The sequence below is a fragment of the Pongo pygmaeus genome, chromosome 20 (assembly GCF_028885625.2).
Source record: "Pongo pygmaeus isolate AG05252 chromosome 20, NHGRI_mPonPyg2-v2.0_pri, whole genome shotgun sequence".
Classification (NCBI taxonomy): Eukaryota; Metazoa; Chordata; class Mammalia; order Primates; family Hominidae; genus Pongo; species Pongo pygmaeus.
In genome coordinates, this window is record NC_072393.2 from 61116445 (window position 1) to 61143004 (window position 26560).

Below are 26560 nucleotides of genomic sequence, written 5' to 3' on the forward strand. Positions count from 1 at the left end.
GTGGAGGCTGCAATGAACCAAGGTCTCACCACTGCATTCCAAACTGGGTGATGAAGCGAGAGTGTGTCTCAAAAAAAAAAAAATGTTCTAAAAGTTGTGACTTCGGTGTGGCAGATTGTGACGTACTGCCAGCTGCTAGAAATGCTGGGGCAGGAGGATTGCTTGAACTCTGAAGTCAAAGACCAGCCTGGGGAAAATAGCACATGAAGAAGAGTTTGAATCTCAGATAAAAACAACAAAAATACATCAAAAGTCTTTAATGTAAGCCAAGCATTCAGTCATCTCCTGTATGAGATATTGGATCTGAGACGTGTTTTGAGTTGGTAATAGTGAAGGATGCAAGGTGTCAATTCTAGTCGGAACAATTTCCAGAAGCCATATTCCGCTCTTGACCAAACAGCCACTGGGCCTCATGCAAGGTAGAAATAGCCTGCATACGTCATCCTCCCATGATGTGGTCAGCATGGAAACTGCATGAGCCCCTCACAACATCCTGTGTGCTGCTGAACTGAGCTGGGGCGCAGCCGCCTGTCTGCACAGGCAGCACCATGTCACTCATGGTCGTCAGCATGGCGTGTGTTGGTGAGTCCTGGAAGGGAATCGAGGGAGGGAGCGCTGGGGTGGAGATCTGGGCCTCGAGTGGAGATATGGGCCTGGAGTGGAGATATAGGCCTGGAGTGGAGATATAGGCCTGGAGTGGAGATATGGGCCTGGGGTGGAGATATGAGCCTGGAATGGAGACGTGGGCCTGGAGGTAGAGATATGGGCCTGCAGTGGAGATATGGGCCTGGAACTGTAGATATGGGCCTGGAGTAGAGATATGGGCCTGGAGTGGAGATATTGGCTTGGAGTGCAGATATGGGCCTGGAATGGAGATACGGCTTGGAGGTGGAGATATGGGCCTGGAGTGGATATATGGGCCTGGAACTGTAGATATGGGCCTGGAGTGGAGATATGAGCCTGGAGGTGGAGATATGGGCCTGGAGTGTAGATATGGGCCTGGAGGTGGAGATTTGGGCCTGGAGTGGAGATATGGGCCTGGAGTGGAGATACGGGCCTGGAGTGGAGATATGGGCCTGGAACTGTAGATATGGGCCTGGAGTGGAGATATGGGCCTGGAACTGTAGATATGGGCCTGGAGTGGAGATATAGGCCTGGAGTGGAGATATGGGCCTGGAGTGGAGGTATGGGCCTGGAGGTGATGTACAGATGGATCGCCCATCATGATCTTTCTTTCCAGGGTTCTTCTTGCTGCAGGGGGCCAGGCCACATGTGTGTGAGTCCTTCCTCAAACCTTAGGTTGTCATCTCCCCACATAAGATGATTTTCCTGAAATGGGAGGCAGGCGGCACAGGGGATTGACTGATGGGCTGACCATGGGAAGCCATGTGGGAATCTCTCATGAACTAGGAAAAGGAAGTAATGGGAAGCTTGGCCACAGTTCTGTCCTAGCCCTCCCCGGCCTTTCTTTCCCTTGGCTGAGTCTGTGGGGACCCAGGGGGAGACTGAAGTGCTCAAAGGAGCGGTATGCGGGGAGGAAGTGGTGTCACTGGCAGAGGAAGGGAGAGAAGCAGTGCAAGGAACAACAGGCCTCTGAGGACAAGAGCATAACTCACACTCTCCAGCGTTTCCATGACGGTAGGGGCTGCAGTGTGGCTGCTGTCATTCTACCAGAAGAGGTGGGGGGACCACAGTCATGACCCTGACATTCCAGATCTTCTAATAGGGGCTCAGTTGTTTATTATGGTTCATGCATTAGCTGATCATACCCTCCATCCTGTGTCTACCTTGTGTTCTTTTATGTCAGTAATTTTGCAGTATTAAAATCTAGTAAGAGTCGCTTCTTCAGCACTTGCTCAAAGTTCTCAGCTGACACTTGTTGTAGGGAGACACCATGTCTATGTGGGATGGGTCCTTCCCATAGCCCTGGGCACCCAGGTGTGGTAGGAGCCTTAGAAACGTGGAAATGGGGAGAATCTTCTGAGCACAGGGAGGGAGGGGCGGCTCCACGTCCTTCTCTCTAAGGTAGTGCCTCCTTCTCCCCCAGATGGTCAGGACAAGCCCTTCCTCTCTGCCTGGCCCAGCACTGTGGTGTCTGAAGGAGAACATGTGTCTCTTCAGTGTCGCTCTCGTCTTGGGTTTAACAAATTCAGTCTGTCCAAAGAAGACGGGATGCCTGTCCCTGAGCTCTACAACGGAGTATTCCAGAACAGCTTCCTTATGGGCCCTGTGACCCCAGCACATGCAGGGACCTACAGATGTTGGGGTTCACACCCACACTCCCCCACTGGGTGGTCGGCACCCAGCAACCCCCTGGTGATCATGGTCACAGGTCAGAGGCTTTCTGTCTGGGCTTCTCACTGTCCCACCTCCTGAATCCCAGAGCTTCTGGTGGGGGTGTCCATCAGGGTCCGATCATCCAGGCCCTGACTGTATTTGGGGTAAAGGGGGATTCAGTACAGAGAAATAGGTGCTGTGGTGGGAAGAATAATTGTCCCCAGTGATGGCTACATGGTAATCCATGGACCCTGTGACTATTTATGTTATAGGGCAGGGGACTGAAGGGGAAGATGGAGCTCAGGTTGTTGATGAGTTGACCTTGAGATGGGGAGACAGCCTGGACTGTCCTGCTGTGCTCAGTGTAATCACAAGGGTCCTCATGACAGGAGGAGGAAGAGGAGAGTGGGGATTAGAGCAGCGTAGTGGGAGGGAGACTCCATCAGCCACAGTGGGCTTTGAAGATGGGGGAAGGCCATGAGCCACAAAGGCAGGTGGCCTCTAAGGGCTGGAGAAGTCAAGGGAACTGATTCTTCCCTGAGTCTCCAGAGGAAACACAGCCCTGAAGACGCCTTGATTTTAGCCCAGAGAGAACTGGGTCCGATTTCTGTTCTCCAGAAGTGGAAGGGGTCGTTGTATTCTCTCCTGCCGCCATGTTTGTGATAATTTTCTCCAGCAGCAACAGGAAACCAACACAGGAACCCAGGTGAAGGACAAGTTAAGAAACCAAACAAGGAGAAGGTTGGCTACACTGATTTTAGCACGGGTGGGATACTGATGCTACCACCAGGCTCGATCCACATAGGGAGGAGTTGATGCTCCTGGAACCAGCACCAGGGGCCACCCTATGGAAGCTGGGGCCATGGAGAATGCACAGACATGACAGGAGAGGCTCCCAATCCCCATCAGGAACGGGGACACTGATGCCTGCCTTACTGATGAGTTCATACCTCCTGCCGGCCTTTCCAATCTGTCCAAAGGAGATTGATTCAGGCTGCTAAGAGCCTGAACATGCAGCCTGTCGTGATTCCTCTTCCACCCCCACATAAACACCAGGAAAGAGATTAGTGGGAAAGAGATACAACAGCCTAAGAGATGATGCTAAGCACAGTGGGAAGGGAATCAGGGCTACTAGAGACAGAGAGACAGGGAAGAGGGAGGGAGACAGATGGAGGGACCTGCACCAGGGGTTATGGGCACAGAAAAGAACACGGAGACACAGAGAGGTAGGAGAGAGATAGACACCATGGAGCGGAAGCCTCACTTATTTCAGGTCCCATGAATGGGATGAGAAAGGGAGACACCTTCTGAACTCACAACCTCTCTTCTTAGGAGTCCACAGAAAACCTTCCCTCCTGGCCCACCCAGGTCCCCTGGTGAAATCAGGAGAGACGGTCATCCTGCAATGTTGGTCAGATATCAGGTTTGAGCACTTCCTTCTGCACAGAGAGGGGACCACTGAGGACCCCTTGCGCCTCGTTGGAGAGCTCCACGATGCGGGTTCCCAGGTCAACTATTCCATGGGTCCCATGACACCTGCCCTTGCAGGGACCTACAGATGCTTTGGTTCTGTCACTCACTTACCCTATGAGTTGTCGGCTCCCAGTGACCCTCTGGACATCGTGATCATAGGTGAGAGAATCCAGACCTGCCTCTCACCCTTGCTGGGACAGGGAGTGAATGATCTAGGATTGGAAGCCCCAGGTGGTCATGAGGAAGATGAGTGTGGGGTTCCTATGGAGAGAAAGTGACTTGGTGAGGTCTGTACCAACAAAGGCAGAGAAACTGGAGACACAAGTACAGACCACATGTCATAACATAGAAGCCAGACACAGGGGCCACACAGGGTGTTAGAAAAAGAGATAAAGAGGTAAAGAAGACACAGAGAGACAGACATGTCCCAGAAAGAGGTGTCCTTCCATGTTGACTTTGTTCAGAGACCAGGCACAGGTTAGAAGATTCCATTCTGTTTTACCTCCACAAAGTGTTCTCTACCAGGAGAACCCAAAGAGACACATCTATCTGGCCTGAGTTGGGCCCTGTGGCCCCAGGCTTGTGGCACCTACAGATGCTGTGTTTATTCTTAAACCTCTGCCTTCCATGCAGTGGAGCTGTCATCATCCCAGGACACCATGGCCCCAGGTGAGGGAGCAGAACAGCAACCCCTGTATGCTGTGAGTTCCTGGAGTCCCCAGACTGGATTCTGAGGCTCATATTCAAATAACACCACATGTTATAGGATTGCTGAGAACAAAAGCCCACAGAGAGACACGGACTGAAATCAGGGAAATCAAAAAGCAAAGACATGAACACACACACAGAATGAGCCAGAAGAAGGGAATTGAGAGACTCACAGACACATAAAGAGATAGAAAAAGAGGGCAGAGAAGTGGAGCATATGATGGAAGGGAGCAAAGAAAAGCCCTAAAATCAGAGCCCTGAGGGAGGGGCACAAAAACAGGGAAAGATAAAGATGTGGGGATGGATTGCAGAGATTCCAAAAGGGAACTAGAGAGACTGAGAGGCAGAGAAAGACAAGGAGATGGAGAGAGACAGATGATAGATGGATAGATAGATATAGATAGATGAAAGATAAAAGATAGATGATAGATAATAGAGAGATAGGTGATAGATAAATAGATGATGAATGACTGATAGATGATATAGATAGATAAGCAGATAGATAGAAAGACAGACAGATGTTATATAAATAGACATAGAGAGATAGAAAGACAGATAAACACATGATGATAGATGGATAGATGCATACATGCATACATTGATTGATAGATGGTAGATAACAGAGAGATAGGTCATAGATACACAGATGATGATAGATACATACATAGATAAATGATAGATCGATCAATAGATAATAGAAATATGCAGAAAGTTATGAACAAGACAGAAAGTGAGAGACTCAGAATTAAAGAAAGAGGAAGATCAAGTCAACCCATCCAAGGAGGGTCAGAGAGAATAAAATCATACAAAAAAAGAAAACATAGCTAGGGATGGAAAAGTGAGGTCAGAGACCTAGAGAGACAGAGAAGGTGGAAGGAGGAAATAGACATGAAGAGAGATGTGGGTGGAGGGTGAAAGAGAGAGAGAGAGCATTAGGTCATAGAGCAGGGGAGTGAGTTCTCAGCTCAGGTGTGAGGGGAGCTGTGACAAGGAAGAACCTCCCTGAGGAAACTGCCTCTTCTCCTTCCAGGTCTATATGGGAAACCTTCTCTCTCAGCCCAGCCTGGCCCCACAGTCCAGGCAGGAGAGAGTGTGACCTTGTCCTGCAGCTCCCGGAGGTCCTATGACATCTACCATCTATCCAGGGAGGAGGGGGGCCATGAACTTAGGCTCCCTGCAGTGCCCAAGGTCAACGGAACATTCCAGGCAGACTTTCCTCTGGGCCCTGCCACCCATGGAGGGACCTACAGATGCTTCGGCTCTTTCCGTGACTCTCCCTACGAGTGGTCAAAGTCGAGTGACCCACTGCTTATTTCTGTCACAGGTGAGGAAAGCCCATGCCTGTCCCATGTCTTATGATCCTAGAGCCTTAGCTGAGGAACTTCCTGCTGATGATGGAAAGAAGGATGAACAGATGCAGAGAGAACACGAAGCCTGGGTGTGAGGCCGGGGTCAGGGCACAGGATGGCAGACAAGGCACCTCCGAACCCTCCTGCACGGCCTGCATGGAGGCCCGCGGCCAGGGCTCCAGGCACCCAGGCAGATGGAGAAAGCGGTCAGAATAGACCCAGAGGAGGGAGACTGGGCTCAGTCTGGGGAGATCAGAGGTTTCCTCAGCCCCTCAACCTTACCCATTTCCCAGAAGCCCATCCTGGCCTCTCACCCACACAGAGATGTCATCACCAGCAACCCCTACACCCTTTTCTTTTTGTTTGAAAAAATATTTATTGAGGTGAAATATACCCATATAGCTTACCACCTTTAACATTTTTTTTTGAGGTGGAGTCTAGCTCTGTCCCCTATGCTGGAGTGCAGTGGCACAATCTCAGCTCACTGCAACCTCCGCCTCCTGAGTTCAAGCGATTCTCCTCCCTCAGCCACCTGAGTAGATGGTACTACAGGCACGCACCACCACGCCAGGCTACTTTTTGTATTTTGAGTAGAGAGGGGGTTTCACCATGTTGGTCGAGCTGGTCTCGAACTCCTGACCACGTGATCCACCCTCATCGGCCTCCCAAAGTGCTGGGATTACAGGCATGAGCCACCACGCCCAGCCACATTTACCATTTTTAAGTGTAAAGTCTAGTGGTCATAAATACATTTATATTATAAATATATATATATATATATATATATATATATTTTTTTTTTTTTTTTACCCTCCACCCTTTTCTTCCTGGCCTCTGGTAGCCACCATTCTACTCTCTACCTTCATGAGATCCACCTTTTCGCTCCTGTATATGGGTGAGAAATGGGAATCTTTGTAATGACCTCCAGTTCCATCCATCTAGCTGCAAATGACAGGATGTTATTCTTTCTATGGATGAGTAGTCTCCACTGTGCGTATGTACTACAGTTCTCTATCCATTCACCCACTGATGGGCAGGTAAGTTGACTCCACATCTTGGCTACGGTGAGCAGTGCTGCACCAATCATACAAGTGCAGATATCACTTCGATATATTGATTTCCTTTCCTTTGGATATAAACCCAGTAGTGAAATTGCTGGATACTATGATGGTTCTCTTTTTAGTTTTTCGTTTGTTGTTTTTGTTTTTGTTTTTGAGACACTTTCCCTCTGTGCCCAGGCTGGAGTACAAGTGATGTGATCTTGGCTCATTGCAACCTCCGCCTCCTGAGTTCAAACGATTTTCCTGCCTCAGCCTCCCTAGTAGCAGGGATTACAGGTGCACGCCACCATGCCTGGCTACTTTTTGTATTTTTTAGTATAGATGGGGTTTCCCCATGTTGGCTGGGCTACTCTCAAACTCATGACCTCAACTGAGGTGCCCGCCTCGTTCTCGCAAAGTGCTGGGATTACAGGCGTGATCCACCGCACCCAACCTCTTTTTAGTTCTTTAAAGGACTTTCATACTTTTCTCCGTAATGGCTGTACTAATTTACACTCCTACCAACAGGGTACCAGGGTTCTCCTTTCTCTACCCCCTTGCCAGCATTTCTTTTGCCTGTCTTGCAGCTAAAAGCCGTTTTATTTTATTTTATTTTATTTTATTTTATTTTATTTTATTTTGAGATGGAGTTTCGCTCTTGTCACCCAGGCTGGAGTGCAGTGGCGCGATCTCAGCTCACCGCAACCTCCACCTCCCAGGTTCAAGCGATTCTCCTGCCTCAGCCTCCTGAGTAGCTGGGATTACAGGCACACGCCACCATGCTCGTCTAATTTTTGTATTTTTAGTAGAGACAGTGTTTCTCCATGTGGGTCAGGCTGGTCTCAAACTCTGACCTCAGGAGATTCGCCCACCTCGGGCTCTCAAAGTTCTAGGATGATAGAGGTGAGCCACCACGCCCGGCCTAAAAGCCATCTTAATGGGGTGAGATGAAAACTCACTTCGATTTTCATTTGCATTTCTCTGATGATGAATGATACTGAGCATTTTTTCATATGTGGGGAAATTTCATGTCTTTTGCTCCTTTTTCAATTAAATCATTTGTTTTATTGAGTTGTTTGAGCTTCTTATATTTCTAGTCATTAATCCTGTCTTAGATGCATAGTTTGCACATATTTGCTCCCAATCCGTGGGTTGTCTCTTCACTTTGTTGGTTTATCTTTAGCGGTGCACAGGTTGCTTAGTTTGATGTAATCCCAATGGTCTATTTTTTGCTTTGATTACTTGCGTTTTGAAGGTTTTAAACAAAACGTCTTTCCTCAGACAAATGTCCTGGAGCATTTCCTCAATATTTTCTTCTACGTGTTTCATAGGTTCAGCCCTTAGACTCACATCTTTAATCCATTTTCATTTGATTTTTGTGTATGGTGACAGGTAGAGGTGCAGTTTCATTCCTCTGCATGTAGATATCCAGTTTTCCCTGCACTGTGTATTGAAAAGACTGTCCTTTCCTGATTGTAAGTTCTTGGCACCTTTGTCAAAGTCCAATGGATGGGCTGGGCATGGTGGCTAACACCTGCAATTCCAGCACTTTGGGAGGCCGAGGCAGGCGGATCACCTGAGGCCAGGAGTTCAAGATCAGCCTGGCCAACATGGTGAAACATCATCTCTACTAAAAATACAAAAATCAGCTGAGCATGGTGGTCAGCACCTGTAATACCACTATTCAGGAGTTTGAGGCGAGAGAATTGATTGAACCCAGGAGGCGGAGGTGGCAGTGAACTGAGATTGCACCTCTGCACTCCAGCCTGGATGACAGAGTGAGACTCCATCTCAAAAGAAAAAATAAAAAACCATTGGACGTAAATGCATGGATTATATCTCTATTATTCATTCTGCTCCATTGTTCTATGTGCCTTTCTTTATCCCAACGTCATGCTGTTTTGCTTACTACAGCTCTGTAACATATTTTTAGATCAGGTAGTGTGATGCTCCTCTTTTCTCTTTACACCTTGAAGTCTCAAGACACTGGGCGTCACATATAAAAATTATGGAAAAAAGGATCCCAGGACTCCCTGGGCCCAATATTAGATAAGAGAGTGTTGGCCATGAACCAACCTCAAAGATTTCCATTGAGTAGAGGACAGACACCCTCATTTCCTCACCTCTCTCCTGTCTCGTGTCCTAGGAAACCCTTCAAATAGTTGGCCTTCACCCACTGAACCCAGCTCCAAAACCGGTGAGTACAGAATAGTTGGCCTTCACCCACTGAACCCAGCTCCAAAACCGGTGAGTACAGAACCCTCTTATATCTGTTTTTGGAAACCTGGGGAGGTGGAAACCTTGGATTCAGGCGTTGACTCAGCATCTCACAGCTCTAACATTGTGCGCCTGTCTTCCACCATCTGCAAACTCCAGATACTCCAACAGCGAAAGGGATCTGGGCCCAACACAGGGCTCAGTGAAATCTCTTAATCTCTCATTTTATGGAACTGAGACCTCTTACAAGCTAGAAGAATGATTGCCAATCTGACATCCTTCTCAGGAAAAATGCAATGTTTGTTCTCCCTGCATTCCTAACTGGAGAATAAATTCCTGGGGGCTTGAGAGAGGGAAGGGAAAGGAACATCTGATGAGGACGAGGTGTTTTAGAGAAGTTCCACTTGTCAAGGAATGAGCTTCTGTTGGTCATGAAGCAACTCTGGCTGACTCATCAGAGCAAGAGCCTTGCCGTAACAAAGGACAGAGCTCATGCGTGCACACTTCGACTCACGAACTCATTCAGCCACGGCCCCATGCTCAGGCTGTGCAGTGTGGAACCTTTTCCTATTGTTGCCATAACAAATTTCCACAAGATTCGTGGGTGAAAACAAAATGGTTTTTTAATTATCTTACAGTGCTATAGCTCAAAGTATGAAGTGCATCTCACTGGGTTAAAATCAAGGTGACAGCAAGGCTGCCTTCCCTCTGAAGTTTCCAGGCAAGAATCTGCTTCTCACTTGTCCCAGCTTCTAAAGGCTCCCATGTTCCTTGGCTCCCGGTCCCCTTCCTCCTTCCTCAAAATCCACAAAGACTGGTCACATCTCGCATGGCATCACTCAGACCCTTCTTCCTTACCACACCTCTTTCTCTGAATGCTGCTTACACTTCTTCCTCATCTTTTGAAAACTTGGGGATTCTATTGGGTTCACCAAGATGAAAATCCATCATAATCTCCCAGAAATCATCCAGGATACCCTGGTTTTAAGTTCAGCTGATTAGCAACCGTAATTCCATCTGCAATCTTCATTCCTCCTTTCCACATAAAATAACATATTCACAAGCTATGGAGGCTAGGACAGGGACATTTTGGGGTGGGACAGCATTCTCCTGCCTTCCACAACAGTGAACAAGATGCATTTGGCCTCTGCTCTTGGGACACTGATATTGCAGATGGTTAAATGGGAGGGCAGAAAATGAATGCACAAGTGGACCAATAAATGAATGATCCATTGGGAAGCATCTGTGCATGAAATCTATTTGTTTGTTTGTTCGTTTGTTTATTGAGACAGAGTCTCCCTCTGTCTTCCAGGCTACAGTGCAGTGTCAAAATCTTGGCTCACTGCAACCTGCATCTCCTTGATTCAAGTGATTCTCCTGCCTCAGCCTCTCGAGTAGCTGGGATTACAGGCAACTGTCATCATGCCCGGCTAATTCTTTTTGTATTTTTTTTGTAGAGAGGATGTTTCCCCATGTTGGCCGAGCTTGTCTGAAACTCCCAACCTCAAGTGATCCAACTGTCTCAGCATCCCAAAGTACTGGGATTACAGACGTGAGCCACTGTGCCCAGCCAGAATTTAAAATAAATAATAGATAATGCTGAGTGTATAATTTTGGGTGACAGAGAAAGTCTCACTAATCAGATATTTGTGACATTAATCAAAAACATGGATTGAACACCTGAAAGATTGGCAGAAGGATTTTCCACACACAGCTGTCAGCTGTGAAGGCACAAAAGTGAAAACAATCTGATGTTGAAGGAAGAGGTTCTACATTCAAATGCTGGGAATGAGATGGGGAGAATGACAAGACGACTGTAGAGAGATGGAGAGCACACTGGGTACACAGGAAACTAAGGAGGAACAAGGAGTGTGTGTTTGATACTCACAGCCATTGGATTCAACTCAGGGTAACCAGGAATCCCTACATGATTAATAGTGACTGACATGAAAATAAGGGAGGCCCAGGTGCGTAACTGGAATCTAGGAGACTGTGCAAAAGGCAATTCCTGCCCCACTGGTGAAATGTGGTGCTGATTTAGACACTAAGTGGATGAAGCAGATGTATATAAGATATATTTGTGAGGTAGAATCATTTGCAGGGAGGGCTTGCAGGGTTTGATTTTCCTCGTTGTTTAATCCTCAGTAAATTAATTTCTTTCTGAGATTTATTCCTCCTACAGGTAAATCAATACCTGGCAAAGGAGTGACGGATATATGATGGGTGGTGGAAATGAAGGGACCTATTATAGCGTAATATACAAGTCTGTGAACAGTGGCTCACTCCTGTAACCCAGCACTGCAGGAGGCCAAGGCGGGTGGATTCCATGAAGTCAGGAGTTCGAGACCAGCCTGGCCAACATGGGGAAACCCTATCTCTACTAAAAACACAAAAATTAGCCGAGCATGGTGATGCATCCCTGTAATCCCAGCTCCTACTCTGGAGGATGAAGCAGGAGAATGACTTCAACCCAGGAGCTGGAGGTTGCAGTGAGTCGAGATCGTATCACTGCATTCCAGCCTGGGGACACAAGGAGACTCTGTCTCAAAAAATAAAAATAAGAAATTCTTAAATATAATAAAACACACACGAATGACAAAGGCACCTGAATTCCAATCATCATTTTTCTATTTCTCTCTAATCACTTCTTTGATCCTTTATCTTATCCATTAGGCAATCAGCCTAAAACCTCTTCCCTATTTGGCTTTCTGTGAGCATGATATCATATAGAAAATGTGAAAGCCCGCTGAATCCTCCAGCACAGATCCTGGAATAGAGAAAGTGCTCTGTTCATGGCAAAAAAAACTTGCCCCCTCACCCAAATCCCCCACCTCACCCCTACTTCCAATCACCTGTGGAGATTCAGATAGACCATGGGGAGGTAAACATTAATACTCCTTGGAGTGAGTCCAGATCTTGGAATCAGACATCAGCGCCAGCACTAGCTCCTGCTCCCCTTTCCTACTAATTCACAGGAGGACAGGTGGTATTGAAGCAGTAGATGGTCGAGGGGGCGGTCCTTCCCCCAGCCTCTCGGGTAGAACAGCAGCCTAACATGTGTCTCCCGAGATCATAAAGAGTAGCACGTTTCACATGGGCTTCAACACTATATCCTGGCTGTTTGACATAAGAGAATTCTACTTTGCTATTTTTATCTTGATTTCACTTTTGTTTCCTTTTCTTGGAGAATGGAAGTTGTTTGACTCAAGAATGCTGTAGATGTAGAAATCCTAAAGCACATTTGCTGTGTATGAATCCCAGTCCAGTCTTCCCAGAGAAGACTCTAAACACCTCTTGTACTGCGCCTGGGCCTATGCCAATTCCTATCACTCACCGTCACTCAAGGGAGACAGAACACACAGAGAATACATTACATAGGCAGGTTCATTACTAACAGATAAGCAGCGAGTGACAAGAGAAGCCTACATTTCAATGTGAGCCAGTCCCTCAAGGCTCAGAAAAGCTGCTCGGGACATATGGAGTCACCCGATTTGCAGTGTAGCTGGGAGAAGCCAGAAAGCAGCCCAGCCTGGGTTTTGTACCCTGGAGCCACAGGAAGCACTCAGCTAAAGCACTGCATGACGTCCTCCTCTAGGAAGAACAGGAAGACAGCCCAGCTGTTCTGGGACATTCCTCCTCATCTCAGGACGTTGCTGTCTTAGTCCATTTTTGTTGCTATAAAGGAACACTTGAGCCTGGGTAACTTCTAAAGAAAAGAGATTTGTTTCCCTCACAGTTCTGCAGGCTGCACTGGAAGCATGGCACCAGCATCTATTTCTTGTGACGGCCTCAGGCTGCTCCCACTCTGGCAGAAGGGAAGGAGGGTCTGTCTGTGCAGACCACAGAGATCAACGGCAAGAGAGGGAGTAAGGGGGAGGGGGAGCGATGGAGCTTCCAAGCTCTTTTTAACAACCAGCTCTCCAGGAACTAATAGAGGGGGAACTTGCTAACCCCCTCTCCCTGGAACAGCATTGATCTCTTCATGATGGATCCACCTCCATGACCCAAACACCTCCCAATAGGCCCAACCTCCCACACTGGGGGTTAAATTTCAATGTGAGGTTTGAAGGGGTCAAACATCTAAACTAAAGTAGTTGTAGCCTCAGCACGTTCTATGGTTACTATGAGAGCTATAACTGAGAAAGTGGGAGAAAGCTAGGTTTCCCGCCATCTGGGTGCTTGTCCTAAAGAGACATTGTATGTGGTTACCTGTCAATCGAGATATGCGAGACAATTCATAAAGAGGAACTGCTATGATTACCTTCTTATTGGTGTCTCGTCTTCTTCCAGGTAACCCCAGACACCTGCACGTTCTGATTGGGACCTCAGTAGTCATCATCCCCTTCGCCATCCTCCTCTTCTTTCTCCTTCATCGCTGGTGCTCCAACAAAAAAAGTAAGTCTCACGAAGCAGAGACCAGAGAGCTCAGGGCCACGTGGGGAAGCAGGATGGGTGCATGCAGGTGTGTGTTCCTCACCGGCAGGATAGTCCCTGGCCCAAAGCAGGAGCCTCAGAAGCAAGACTTTCTAGAGAGAGCACCAGACACCCTGCCCCTGCCTTCAGCTCACAGACCATTGCCTGATTCTGAACTGTATCCTCATGTCCCTTGCAGCCACTGACATCCAGGAGAAGGTTCCATGACAGGCAGAAAGTGGGAGACAGAGTCAATGGGATGGGAACTCAGGGCTATTCATGGAATGGGTCCTTGAGCTCAGAGTGAGAGAATGTCTGTGTCTGCTGTTGGCAACTGAGGGACCTCGGGCACCTATGGCCTCCCCCTGCATGTTGCTATCTGCTTATGAAATGAGGATCCACAAGTGCCCTCTGAGCTGTTTTGACGACTACTGTCTTCTACAGATGCTGTTGTAATGGATCAAGAGCCTGCAGGGAACAGAACAGTGAACAGAGAGGTAGGTGCTCCTTGGCCCAGCCTCGTGGCTAGTCTTATTCCCAAAGAGTCCTGAAAAATGTGAGCACCCTCCCTCACTCAGCATTTCCCTCTCTCCAGGATTCTGATGAACAAGATCCTCAGGAGGTGACATACGCACAGTTGGATCACTGCGTTTTCACACAAAGAAAAATCACTTGCCCTTCTCAGAGGCCCAAGACACCCCCAACAGATACCATCGTGTACACGGAACTTCCAAATGCTGAGCCCTGATCCAAAGTTTTCTCCCGCCCATGAGCACCACAGTCAGGCCTTGAAGGGGTCTTCTAGGGAGACAACAGTCTTGTCTCAAAACCGGGTTGCCAGCTCCAATGTACCAGCAGCTGGAATCTGAAGACATCAGTCTTCATCTTAGGGGATCGCTCTTCCTCACACCACGAATCTGAACATGCCTCTCTCTTGCTTACAAATGTCTAAGTCCCCACTGCCTGCTGGAGAGAAAACACACTGTTTGCTTAGCCCACAATTCTCTATTTCACTTGACCCCTGGCCACCTCTCCAGCCTAACTGGCTTACTTCCTAGTCTACTTGAGGCTGCGATCACACTGAGGAACTCACAATTCCAAACATACAAGAGGGTCCCTCTTAACACGGCACTTACACACGTGCTGTTCCACCTTCCCTCATGCTGTTCCACCTTTCCTCAGACTATCTTTCAGCCTTCTGTTGGCAGCAAAACTTATAAATTTTTTTTAATAATTTCAATGTAGTTTTCCCTCCTTCAAATAAACATGGCTGCCCTCATGGTTTCGGTAATGGGAATCTTTTCTTGCCTAAGGCTTCCGGTGTTATCAGTACCATGTCCATATTACCCCATCTGTTCTCCATTGGGTTCTCACCCCTGGACTCTGAGCTTCTGGAAGCAGGGTGGAGCCTGATTTTCTTCTGGGACTCCAATTTCCATCCAAAGATGCAGCACATAGGAGGTTCCAAGGATCATGAATCACATGAACAAGTGATATTCTTACTCTCTGCAGACCTGGAAAGCTGGCAGAGTCATTCCAAGATGAAACATTTGCAGAGTCACAGGTCTTGTTAGTCTCATCTCCACGGGATACACATATCAACACATCATCTTTCATACTATAAATATACAGTCGCTCCTCCATATCTGTGGGGTTTACAGGTGTTTATTGAACCAACAATAAATCAAAAATGTTTTGAGAAAAAAATCCCCCAAGTTTCAAAAGCAAAAAACTATGTTGAATCGATACAAATCGAGTGGCGTGTAGGCTGCGTCAGGAATTATAAGTAATCAAGAGATGATTTCATGTATACAGGAGGATGTGCATGGGTTATATGCAATTGCTAGGCTTTTTTTTGTTGTTGTTGTTTTGAGACAGTCTCAGTCTCTCACCCAGGCTGGAGTGCAGTGGCGCGATCTCAGCTCACTGCAGCCTCCCCCTCCCAGGTTCAAGTGATTCTCTTGCCTCAGCCTCCCCAGTAGCCTCCCCTAGGATTACAGGCATGTGCCACCATGCACAGATAAATTTTTTTTATTATTTTTAGTAGAGATGGGCTTTCAGAATATTGGACCGGCTGGTCTTGAACTCCTGACCTTGTGATCTACCCAACTCAGCCTCCCAAAGTGCTGGGATTCCAGGCGTGAGCCAGGGCGCCCAGCTTCACTATGCCATTTCATGCAAGAGGCTTGAGCATCTGCAGATTTTGATATCTGAATGGGGATCCTGGAACCAATCACCCAGGAATAGTGAAGGACCACTGTATATAATTTTTTTTTGTAATCTTAAAAATAAAGCATAAAAAAAGTACAACAAGAAGATAAAAATAAGGAGTGTTTTTATAGTGTGAGGATAAGTTTAGATTTATTTTTTCCTACGTGTAACCCTATGGTCCTGTGTTATTTTTTGAGAAAATATTCTATTCCACCTTCAACTACATGGCAGCCTTTGTCAACTATAAAGGGACTGTGTATCCACAGATGTATTTTAGACACAGTTTTCTGTCCAGTGGTTCTCTGTATCCCCTCTCATGAGGATGCTGCACTTTATGTAACCTTATAGAACCCCTTAAAATTTGGTAACCTGAGTCCTCTGATTTGTTATTATAGGTTATTTAGTTTGCTTTTTTTTTTTTTTTCTTGAGACAGACTCTTCCTCTGTCACCCAAGCTGGAGTTCAGTTGCTCGAGCTCAGCTCACTGCAACCTCCGCCTCCCAGGTTCAAGCCATTCTCGTGCCTCTGGTTTAGTACTAGAAACTCAAACAGGAAAATTAGAATGGCTTTTTGTCACAATTACTCTGATAATGTTAATAATACCTGTTAGATATTTTGCACATTACACATGAAGAAGAGTTTGAATCTCCGATAAAAACACAAATACATCAAAAGTCTTTAATGTAAGCACAGAATTCAATCATCTGGTGTGTGAGAGGTTGGATCTGAGACGTCTTTTGAGTCTGATCATAGTGAACAATGCAAGGTGGCAGTGAACGATGCAAGATGGCAATTGTAGTCACAACAATTTCCAGGAAGCCATGTTCCGCTCTTGAGCGAGCACCCACTGGGCCTCATGCAAGGTAGAAAAAGCCTGTGTACGTCACCCTCCCATGATGTGGTCAGCATGTAAACTGCATGGGCAGGGCGCCAAATAACATCCTGTGCGCTGCTGAGCTGAGCTGGGGTGCGGCCGCCTGTCTGCACCGGCAGCACCATGTCGCTCATGGTCGTCAGCATGGCGTGTGTTGGTGAGTCCTGGAAGGGAATCGAGAGAGGGAGTGAGGGGATGGAGATCTCAGCCTAGAGGTAAAGATATGGGCCTGGAGTGGAGATATGGGTCTGATGTGGAGAAATGGGCCTGGAGTGGAGATATGGGCCTGGAGAGGAGATACAGGCCTGGAGTGGAGATACAGGCCTGGAGTGGAGATATGGGCTTGGGGTGGGGATATGGGCCTGGAGCCTGGGTCTCTGCACAGCCCACAGCCCTGTTCTTGGGTGCAGGAAGGCACTGTGGGTGAGTTTACCTTCAGCCCAGGAAGGGCCTGGCTACCAAGACTCACAGCCCAGTGCGGGCAGCAAGGGAGGCCTGGTTTGCCTGCAGATGGATCGTCCATCATGATCTTTCTTTCCAGGGTTTTTCTCGCTGCAGGCGGCCTGGACACATGAGGGTGAGTCTTTCCCCAAACCTGAGGGTGTCATTTCCCCACATAAGAGGATTTTCCTGAAACAGGAGGGAAGCCCGGTGGGGGATTTTCTTATAAATAAGGATGAGGCGACCCTGGGGTGCTCAGCCCACAGTTCTGACCTTGCCTTCCCCAGCCTTCCTTTCCCTTGGCTGAGTCAGGTTCTGTGGGAACCCGGGAGGGTAGACTGGGGTCCTCCAAGCTGGGCTGTGAGGGGAAGATATGGTGTCACTGGCAGAGGAAGGGAGCAAAACAGTGCTAGGAACAGCAGGCCTCTGAAGACAAAGGTGTAACTCACACCCTCCAGCGTTTCCATGACGGTAGGGGCTGCAGTGTGACTGCTGTCATTCTACCTAAGAGGTGGGGGAACCACAGCCATGGCCCTGACATTCCAAATCCTCTGATGGGGGCTCAGTTGTGTATTGTGGTTCACGCATTGGCTGATATTCCATTCACAAAGGACATGCCCTCGACTCCATGTCTATTTGTGTTGTTTTATCTGAGTAATCTTGCAGTATTGAAATCTAGTAACAGTTGCTTATTCAGCACCTGCTCAAAGTTCTCAGCTGACACTTGTTGTAGGGAGACACCATGTCTATGTGGGATGGGTCTTTCCCGTAGCCCTGTGCACCCAGGTGTGGTAAGAGCCTTAGAAACGTGGAAATGGGGGAATCTTCTGAGCACAGGGAGGGAGGGGCGGCTTCACATCCTCCTCTCTAAGGCGGCGCCTCCTTCTCTCCCAGGTGGACAGGACAAGCCCTTGCTGTCTGCCTGGCCCAGCGCTGTGGTGCCTCAAGGAGGACATGTGACTCTTCTGTGTTGCTCTCGTCTTGGGTTTACCATCTTCAGTCTGTACAAAGAAGATGGGGTGCCTGTCCCTGAGCTCTACAACAAAATATTCTGGAAGAGCATCCTCATGGGCCCTGTGACCCCAGCACACGCAGGGACCTACAGATGTCGGGGTTCACAACCGCACTCCCCCACTGAGTGGTCCGCACCCAGCAACCCCCTGGTGATCGTGGTCACAGGTCAGAGGGCTCCTGTCTGGGCTTCTCCTTGTCCCACCTCCTGAGTCCGAGAGCTTCTGGTGGGGGTGTCCACCAGGGTCCGATCATCCAGGCCCTGACTGTATTTGGGGTCAAGGGGGATTGAATACAGGGGAATGGGTGCTGTGGTGGGAAGAATAACTGTCCTCAGTATGGCTATATTGTAATCCTTGGAGCCTGTGACTATTTGTGTTATAGGACAGGGGACTGAAGGGGAAGATGGAGCTCAGGTTGTTGATGAGTTGACCTTGAGATGGGGAGACGGCCTGGACTGTCCTACTGGGCTCAGTGTAATCACAAGGGTCCACATGAGAGGAGGAGGAAGAGGGGAGTGGGGATTAGAGCAGCATCGTGGGAGACTTCATCAGCCACTGCGGGCTTTGAAAGTGGAGGAAGGCCAGAAGCCACGGAATGCAGGTGGCCTTTAGGGGCTGGAGAAGTCAAGGGAACTGATTCTCCCGAGTCTCCAGAGGGAATGCAGCCCTGCAGATGCCTTGATTGTAGCCCAGGAAGAACAGGGTCTGATTTCTGTCTCCAGAAGTGGAAGGGGTCAGTGTGTTCTCTCCTGCTGCCATGTTTGTGATAATTTTCTCCAGCAACAACAGGAAACCAACACAGGAACCCAGGTCAAGGACAAGTTAAAAAACCAAACAAGAAGGTTGGCTACCCTGAGATCAGCGAGGGTGCACTGCTGATGCCACCACCAGGCTGGAACCACACAGGGAGGGATCGACAGGCAGAGTCGGGGGTGAAGGGTGAGAGAGAGAGAGAGCACTAGGCCATAGAGCAGGGAAGTGAGTTCTCAGCTCAGGTGTGAGGGGAGCTGTGACAAGGAAGAACCTCCCTGAGGAAACTGCCTCTTCTCCTTCCAGGTCTATATGAGAAACCTTCTCTCTCAGCCCAGCCGGGCCCCACGGTTCAGGCAGGAGAGAACATGACCTTGTCCTGCAGCTCCCGCAGCTCGTTTGACATTTACCATCTATTCAGGGAGGGGGAGGCCCATGAACTTAGGCTCCCTGCAGTGCCCAAAGTCAATGGAACATCCCAGGCCGACTTTCCTCTGGGCCCTGCCACCCACGGAGGGACCTACAGATGCTTCGGCTCTCTTCGTGACTTTCCCTATGAGTGGTCAGACCCGAGTGACCCACTGCCCGTTTCTGTCACAGGTGAGAAAACACCATGCCTATCCCATGTCTTATGATCCTAGAGCCATAGCTGAGGAGCTTCCTGCTGATGATGGAGAGAAGCATGGACAGATGCCGAGAGAAGACGAAGCCTGGGTGTGAGGCCAGGGTCAGGGCACAGGATGGCAGACACAGCACCTCGAAACCCTCCTTCATGGCCTGCATGGAGGCCCGTGGTCAGGGCTCCAGGCACACAGGCAGATGGAGAAAGCTATCAGGACAGACCCAGAGGAGGGAGACTGGGCTCAGTTTGGGGAGATCAAAGGTTCCCTCAGCCCCTCAACCTTACCCGTTTCCCAGCAGCCCATACTGGCCTCTCACCCACACAAAGAGATGTCATCACCAGCAACCCCTACACCCTTTTCTTTCCGTCTGAAAAAACATTTATTGAGGTTAAATGTAACTATATAATTTACCACCTTTACCATTTTTAAAAGTAAAATCTAGTGGTCATAAATACCTTTATATGCTGGGTGCAGTGGCTCATGGTTTTAATCTTGGCGCTTTGAGAGGCCAAGGAAGGCGGATCATTTAAGATCAGGGGCTCAAGATCAGCGTGGCCAACATGTGGGAAATTCATCTTTACTAAACAGACAAGAAAAATTGGCCAGGCATGCTGGCCTGCACCTGTAGTCCTAGCTACATGGGAGGTTGAGGCAGGAGAAGCACTTAAGCCCAGGAGGCAGAGGTTGCACTGAGCCGAGATCATGCCACTGCACTGCAGCCTGGGAGACAGAGAGAGACTCTGTCTCTAAATAAATAAATACATCTATATTCTTTTGTTGTTGTTGTTACGCTCCGCCCTTCCCTTCCTGGCCTCTGGTAGCCACCATTCTACTCTCTACCTTCATGAGATCCACCTTTTAGCTCCTGTATACAGGTGAGAAGTGGGAATCTTTGCAATGACCTCCAGTTCCATCCATATGGCTGCAAATGACAGGAGGTTATTGTTTCTATGGATGAGTAGTCTCCACTGTGTGTGTGTACTACATTCTCTCTATCCATTCACCCACTGACGGGCAGGTAAGTTGACTCCACATCTTGGCTACTGTGAACAGTGCCACAACAATCATACAAGTGCAGATATCACTTCGATATATTGATTTACTTCCCTTTGGGTTTACACCCAGTAGTGGAATTGCTAGATCCTATCAACAGGGTACCAGGGTTCTCCTTTCTCTACCACCTTGCCAGCATTTATTTTGTCTGTGTTTCAGATAAAAGCCACTTTAATGGGGTGAGAAGATAGCTCACTGTGATTTCAATTGGCATGATTAGTGATACTGAGCACTTTTTCATGTACATGTTGGCCATTTGTGCGTTTTGTTTGTTGAGAAATGTCTGTTCAGGTATTTTGCTAATTGTCAAATTAAGTTCATTGTTTTATACCGTTGCTTGAGTTTTATGTATATTCTAGTTATTAATCCCCTCTCAGATGCATACTTCACAAATATTTTCTCCCAATTTGTCTCTTCTTCACTTTGTTGGTTGCTTCTTTTGCGGTGCAGAAGCTGCTTACTTTGATGTAATCCCAAAGGTCTATTATTTTGTTTTGATTTCTTGTGTTTTTGAGATTTTAAATAAAATGTCTTTCCTCAGACAAATGTCCTGGAGCATTTCCCCACTCTTTCCTTTTAGATGCTTAATGGTTTCAGGCCTTAAGTGTTTCTTCCATTTTCATTTTATTTTTTGTGTATGGTGAGAGGTAGAGGTGCAGTTTCATCAACTGCATGTAGATACCAGTTTTCCCTGCTCCATTTATTGAAAAGACTGTAGTTTCCTGATTGCAGGTTCTTGGCACCTACAATCATCAAAGTCCACTGGATGTGAATGCGTGGATTATATCTGTGTTCTTCATTCTTCTCCATTGCTCTATGGGCCTTTATGTCAACATCATGCTGTTGTGCTTACTACAGCTTTGTAACATATTTTTAAGTCAGGGACTGTGAGGCCTCCAGCACCTGTTTTGTCTTTATACCTCGAAATCTCAGGACACTGGGCATCATTTAACAATGATGATGGAGAAGGGGACACCAGGACTCCTAGGGCCCAACATTAGATAACAGAGTGTTGGCCATGAACCAACCTCAAAGAATTCCTTTGAGTAGAAGACAGGCATCCTCATTTCCTCACCTCTCTCCTGTCCTGTGTTCTAGGAAACTCTTCAGGTAGTTCATCTTCACCCACTGAACCAAGCTCCAAAACTGGTGAGTAAAGATCCTTCTTATCTCTGCTTTTGGAAACCTGGGGAGGTCGGTACCTTGGATTCAAGCATTGGCTCAGCACCTCCCAGCTCTGTGATTGTGGGCCTGTCTTCTAACATCTCTGACCCCCAGACACTACAACAGTGAAAGGTATCTGGGGCCAGCAAAGGGCTCAGTGAAGTCTCTTCATTTCCAATTTCTGCAGCTGAGACCTCCTCCAAGCTAGACGGATGAGTACAAATCTGACATCCTTCTCAGGGATAATGTGGTGTTTTTTCTGCCTGCATTCCAAACTGGAGGATAAATTCAAGGGGACTTGAGAGAGGAGGAGAAGGTAACATCTGATGAGGGCAAGGTGATTTAGAGAAGTTCCACTTGCCAAGGATGAGCCCCTGTTGGTCATGGTGCAACCTTGGCTGAGTCTGCAGAGCAAGAGCCTTGCAGTAAGAAGGAACGTAGTTCATCCGCGAATATGACACTTCCACTCACTCACTCGTTCAGCCACTGCCCTGTGCTCTCACTGTACAGTGTAGAACCCTTTCCTGCTGTTGCCATAATAAATCTACACAAACTTCATGGATGACAACAACACAGCTTTTAAAATTCTCTTACAGTGTTATAGCTGAGAAATATGAAATGCATCTCACTGGGCTAAAATCAAGTTGACTACGAGGCTGCCTTTTCTCTGAAGGTTCCAGGCGAGAATCGGCTTCTCACATTTCCCAGCTACTAGAGGTTCCCACGTTCCTTGGCACCTGGTCCCCTTCCTCCTTCCTCGAAGCCCACAAAGTCTGGTCACGTCTCTCACATGGCATCACTCAGATCCTTCTTCCTTACCTCACCTCTTTCTCTAAGTGTTGCCCTGACTTTTTCCTCCTCTTTTAAAGACTTTGGGATTCTATTGAGTTTACTAAGATAATCCATCATAATCTCCCTAAAATCACCCAGGATACCCTCGTTTTAAGTTCAGCTGATTAGCAACCATAATTCCATCTGCAATCTTCATTCCTCCTTTCATGTAAAATAACATATTCACAAGCTATGGAGGCTAGGACAGGGACATTTTGGGGGTGGGCCAGCATTCTCCTGCCTTCCACAAATGGTAAACACGATGCATTTGGCCTCTGCTCTTAGGACACTGACATTGCAGATGGGCAGATGGGAAGGCAGAATATAAATGCACAAGTGGACCAGTAATGATTGATCCATTGGGAAGCATCTGTGCATGAAATCTATTTACTTATTTATTTATCTATTTATCTATTTATGTATTTATTTATTTGCGGCGAAGTCATTGTCTATCCCCAGGCTGGAGTGCAGGGCAAGACCTCGGCTCAGCACAACCTCCACCTCCCTGGTTCAAGCGATTCTCCTGCCTCAGCCTCCTGACTAGCTGGGATTCCAGTCCCTTCCACCACACCCAGCTAATTTTCTTTTATATTTTTTAGTAGAGATGGAGTTTCACCATGTTATGCAGACTGTCTCCAACTCCCAATCTCAAGTAATCCGACCGTCTCAGCATCCCAAAATGCTGGGACTCAAGGCGTGAGCCACTGCGCCCAGCCAAAATTTAAAATAAATAATAAACAATTCTAAGTGTAAAATTTCAGGAGACAGAGACAGTCTCACTAATCAGATAATATTTGTGACCGTAATGAAAAAACAGTAGATTCAACCCCTGGAATATTGGCAGAAGGATTTTCCACACACAACTGTCAGCCGTGAAGGCACAAAGGTGAAAACAATCTGATGTTGAAGGAAGAGGCTCTGCCTCAAATGCTGGGAATGAGATGGGGAGAATGACAAGATGACTAGAGAGATGGAGAGTACAATGGGTACACAGGAAACAAAGGAGGAACAAGGAGTGTGTGTTTGATACTCACAGCCCTTGGATTCAACTCAGGGTAAGTAGGAATCCCTACATGATTAATAGTGACTGACATGAAAATAAGGGAGGCCCAGGTACGTAACTGGAATCTAGGAGACTGTGGAAAAGGCAATTCCCGCCCCACTGGTGAAATGTGGTGCTGATTTAGACCCTAAGTGGATGAAGTAGATGGATATAAGATATGTTTGTGGGGTAGAATCATTTGCAGGGAGGGCTTGCTGGATTTGATAATGCCTACTTATTTAATTTTGAGTTTATTAACTTCTGTCTGAGATTTAGTTTTCCTTCTTGTAAATCAATATCTGGCAGAGGAGTGATAGATAGATGAGGGGTGGTGCAAATGAAGGGACTTATTATAACCTGTGAACGGGAGCTTACACCTGTAACCCAACATTTTGGGAGGCCGAGGTTGTTGGATCACTTGAGGTCAGGAGTTTCAGACCAGCCTGGCCAACATGGAGAAACCCCATGCTCTTTTTAGCAACCAGTCTTAGGGACCTCATGGAGAACTTGCCAACCATGACTCATAGGATTATGTTATGTCTCAGCATTAATGTATTCATGATGGATCCACCCCCATAACTGGAACATCTCTCAACAGGCCCAACCTCCCACACTGCGAGATAAATGTCAACGTGAAGTTTGGCAGGGTCAAACATCCAAACTATAGCAGTGGTATCCCCAGCATGTTCTCTGATTATTTTGAGAACTATAACTGAGAAAGCAGGAGAAAGCTGGGTATCCTGCCATCGGGGAACTTGTCCTAAACAGATGTTGTATGTGCTTAGCTGGCAACCAAGAAATGAGAGACAATCCATAAAGAGGAACTGCTATGATGAGCTTCTTAATGGATTCCCACCTTCCTCCAGGTATCCACAGACACCTGCACATTCTGATTGAGTCCTCAGTGGCTATTATCCTCTTCATCATCCTCTTCTTTCTCCTTCATCGCTGCTGCTCCAACAAAAAGAGTAAGTCTCATGACGCAGAGGCCAGAGACCTCAGGGCCATGTGGGGAAACAGGATGGGAGCACACCGGTGTGTGTTCCTCACTGGCCGGATGGTCCCCGGCCCATGGCAGGAGCCACAGAGGCAGGGCTTTCTAGAGAGAGCAGCAGACACCCTGCCCCTGCCTTCAGCTCACAGACCATTGCCTGATTCTGAACTGTATCCTCATGTCCCCTGCAGCCACTGACATCCAGGAGAAGGTTCCGTGACAGGCAGAAAGTGGGAGACAGAATCACTGGGATGGGAACTCAGAGCTATTCATGGGATGGGTCCTTGCTGTCAGAGAGAGAGAATGCTGGGTCTGGCTGATGACAGCTGAGGGACCTCAGGCACCTACGACCTCCCGTTGTGCGTTGGTGTCTGCTCATGAAATGAGGACCCACAAGTGCACTTCCAGCTGTTTTGATGACTTCTATCTCCTACAGATGCTGCTGTAATGGACCAAGAGCCTGCCAGGGACAGAACAGTGAACATGGAGGTAGGTTTTCCTCAGCCCAGCCTCATGGATTGAGTCTTATTCCCAAATAGTCTTGAAGAATGTGAGCACCCTCCCTCACTCAGCATTTCCCTCTCTCCAGGACTCTGATGAACAAGACCCTCAGGAGGTGACATACGCACAGTTGGATCACCACGTTTTCACACAGACAAAAATCACTTCCCCCTCTCAGAGGCCCAAGACACCCCCAACACATACCACCATGTACATGGAACTTCCAAATGCTAAGCCCAGATCATTGTCTCCTGCCCATGAGCACCACAGTCAGGCCTTGAGGGGGTCTTCTAGGGAGACAACAGCCCTGTCTCAGAATCAGCTTGCCAGCTCCAATGTACCAGCAGCTGGAATCTGAAGGCGTCAGTCTTCATCTTAGGGCATCGCTCTTTCTCACACCACGAATCTGGTGCCTCGCTCTTGCTTACAAATGCCTAAGCTCCCCACTGCTTCCTGAGAGAAAACACACTCCTTTGCTTAACCCACAATTCTCTATTTCACGTGACCCCTGGCCACCTCTCCAGCCTAACTGGCTTACTTCCTAGTCTACTTGAGGCTGCGGTCACACTGAGGGACTCACGATTCCAAACACACAAGAGGCTCCTCTTAACACAGCACTTACACACATGCTGTTCCACCTTCCCTCATGCTGTTCCACCTTTCCTCAGACTATTTTCCAGCCATCTGTCATGAGTGAAACTTATAAAATTTTTTGTGATTTCAATGTAGCTGTCTCCTCTTCAAATAAATATGTCTGCCCTCATTGCTTTAGGTAAGGTGACACTGTATTTGCTGAAAGAAACCTCTGTTATCATTACCATGTCCATATAACCCCCTCTGTTCTCCACTGGGTTCTCACCCCTGGACTCTGAGCTTCTGGAAGCAGGGTGGAGCCTCATTTGTGTCTGAGACTCCAATTTCCTTCCAAAGATGCAGCACATAGGAGGTTCCAAGGATCGTGAATGAGATAACAAGTGATATTCTTACTCTCTGCAGACCTGGAAAGCTGGCAGAGTCATTCCAAGATGAAACATTTGCAGAGTCATAGGTCTTGTTAGTCTCATCTCCACGGGGACACATATCAACACATCATCTTTCATACTATAAATATACAGTCGCTCTTCCGTATCTGTGGGATTTACAGGTGTTTATTGAACCAAGTATAAATCAAAAATATTCAGAGAAAATATCCACAAACTTTCAAAAAGCAAAACTATGTTGCATGGACAGAAATGAGGTGGTGTGTAGGCTGTATCAGGAATTATAAGTAATCAAGAGATGATTTCATGTATACAGGAGGATGTGCATGGGTTATATCCAAATGTTGTGTCATTTTATGTAAGAGGCTTGAGCATCTGCAGATTTTGGTATCTGAGTGGAGATCCTGCAACCAATCACCCAGGAATAGTGAAGGATGACCGTATATGACTTTTATTTCTCAAATTTAAATATAAATCATAAAAAATGTACAATAACTAGAAAAAACTAAGAAGTGTCTTTATAGGTGAGAGAATAAGTTTAGATTTATTTTTTCCTATGTGTAACCCTTTGGTTTAATGTTATTTATTGAGAAGACGTTCTGTGCC

General features: G+C 47.4%; 2 protein-coding genes across 7 annotated transcripts; both read left to right on the top strand.

The window, feature by feature from the left end:
• Positions 1-493: 493 nt before the first annotated feature.
• LOC129020026 (killer cell immunoglobulin-like receptor 3DL3) lies at positions 494-14756 on the top strand. 6 transcript variants are annotated; one of them, XM_063657460.1, is made up of 10 exons: positions 549-582; positions 1241-1276; positions 2048-2332; positions 3610-3684; positions 3826-3909; positions 5489-5782; positions 8994-9044; positions 13355-13459; positions 13922-13974; positions 14073-14225. In XM_063657460.1, exons 1-10 carry the CDS (start codon positions 549-551, stop codon positions 14223-14225), a joined length of 1170 nt encoding a protein of 389 aa, XP_063513530.1. The 6 variants fall into 6 exon arrangements, with proteins under 6 accessions (XP_063513529.1, XP_063513533.1, XP_063513532.1 ...); XM_063657462.1 differs by having other exon boundaries at positions 534-582; positions 3610-3909; XM_063657458.1 differs by having other exon boundaries at positions 3646-3909.
• A 1874-nt stretch (positions 14757-16630) lies between these two features.
• Positions 16631-25829, top strand: LOC129020028 (killer cell immunoglobulin-like receptor 2DL5A). Its single transcript, XM_054463780.2, has 8 exons — positions 16631-16719; positions 17104-17139; positions 17898-18182; positions 19073-19366; positions 21541-21591; positions 24346-24447; positions 24910-24962; positions 25063-25829. The coding sequence occupies exons 1-8, from the start codon at positions 16686-16688 to the stop codon at positions 25330-25332; spliced, it is 1125 nt and encodes a 374-aa protein (XP_054319755.2). The 5' UTR covers positions 16631-16685; the 3' UTR covers positions 25333-25829.
• The last annotated feature ends 731 nt before the right edge of the window (positions 25830-26560 follow it).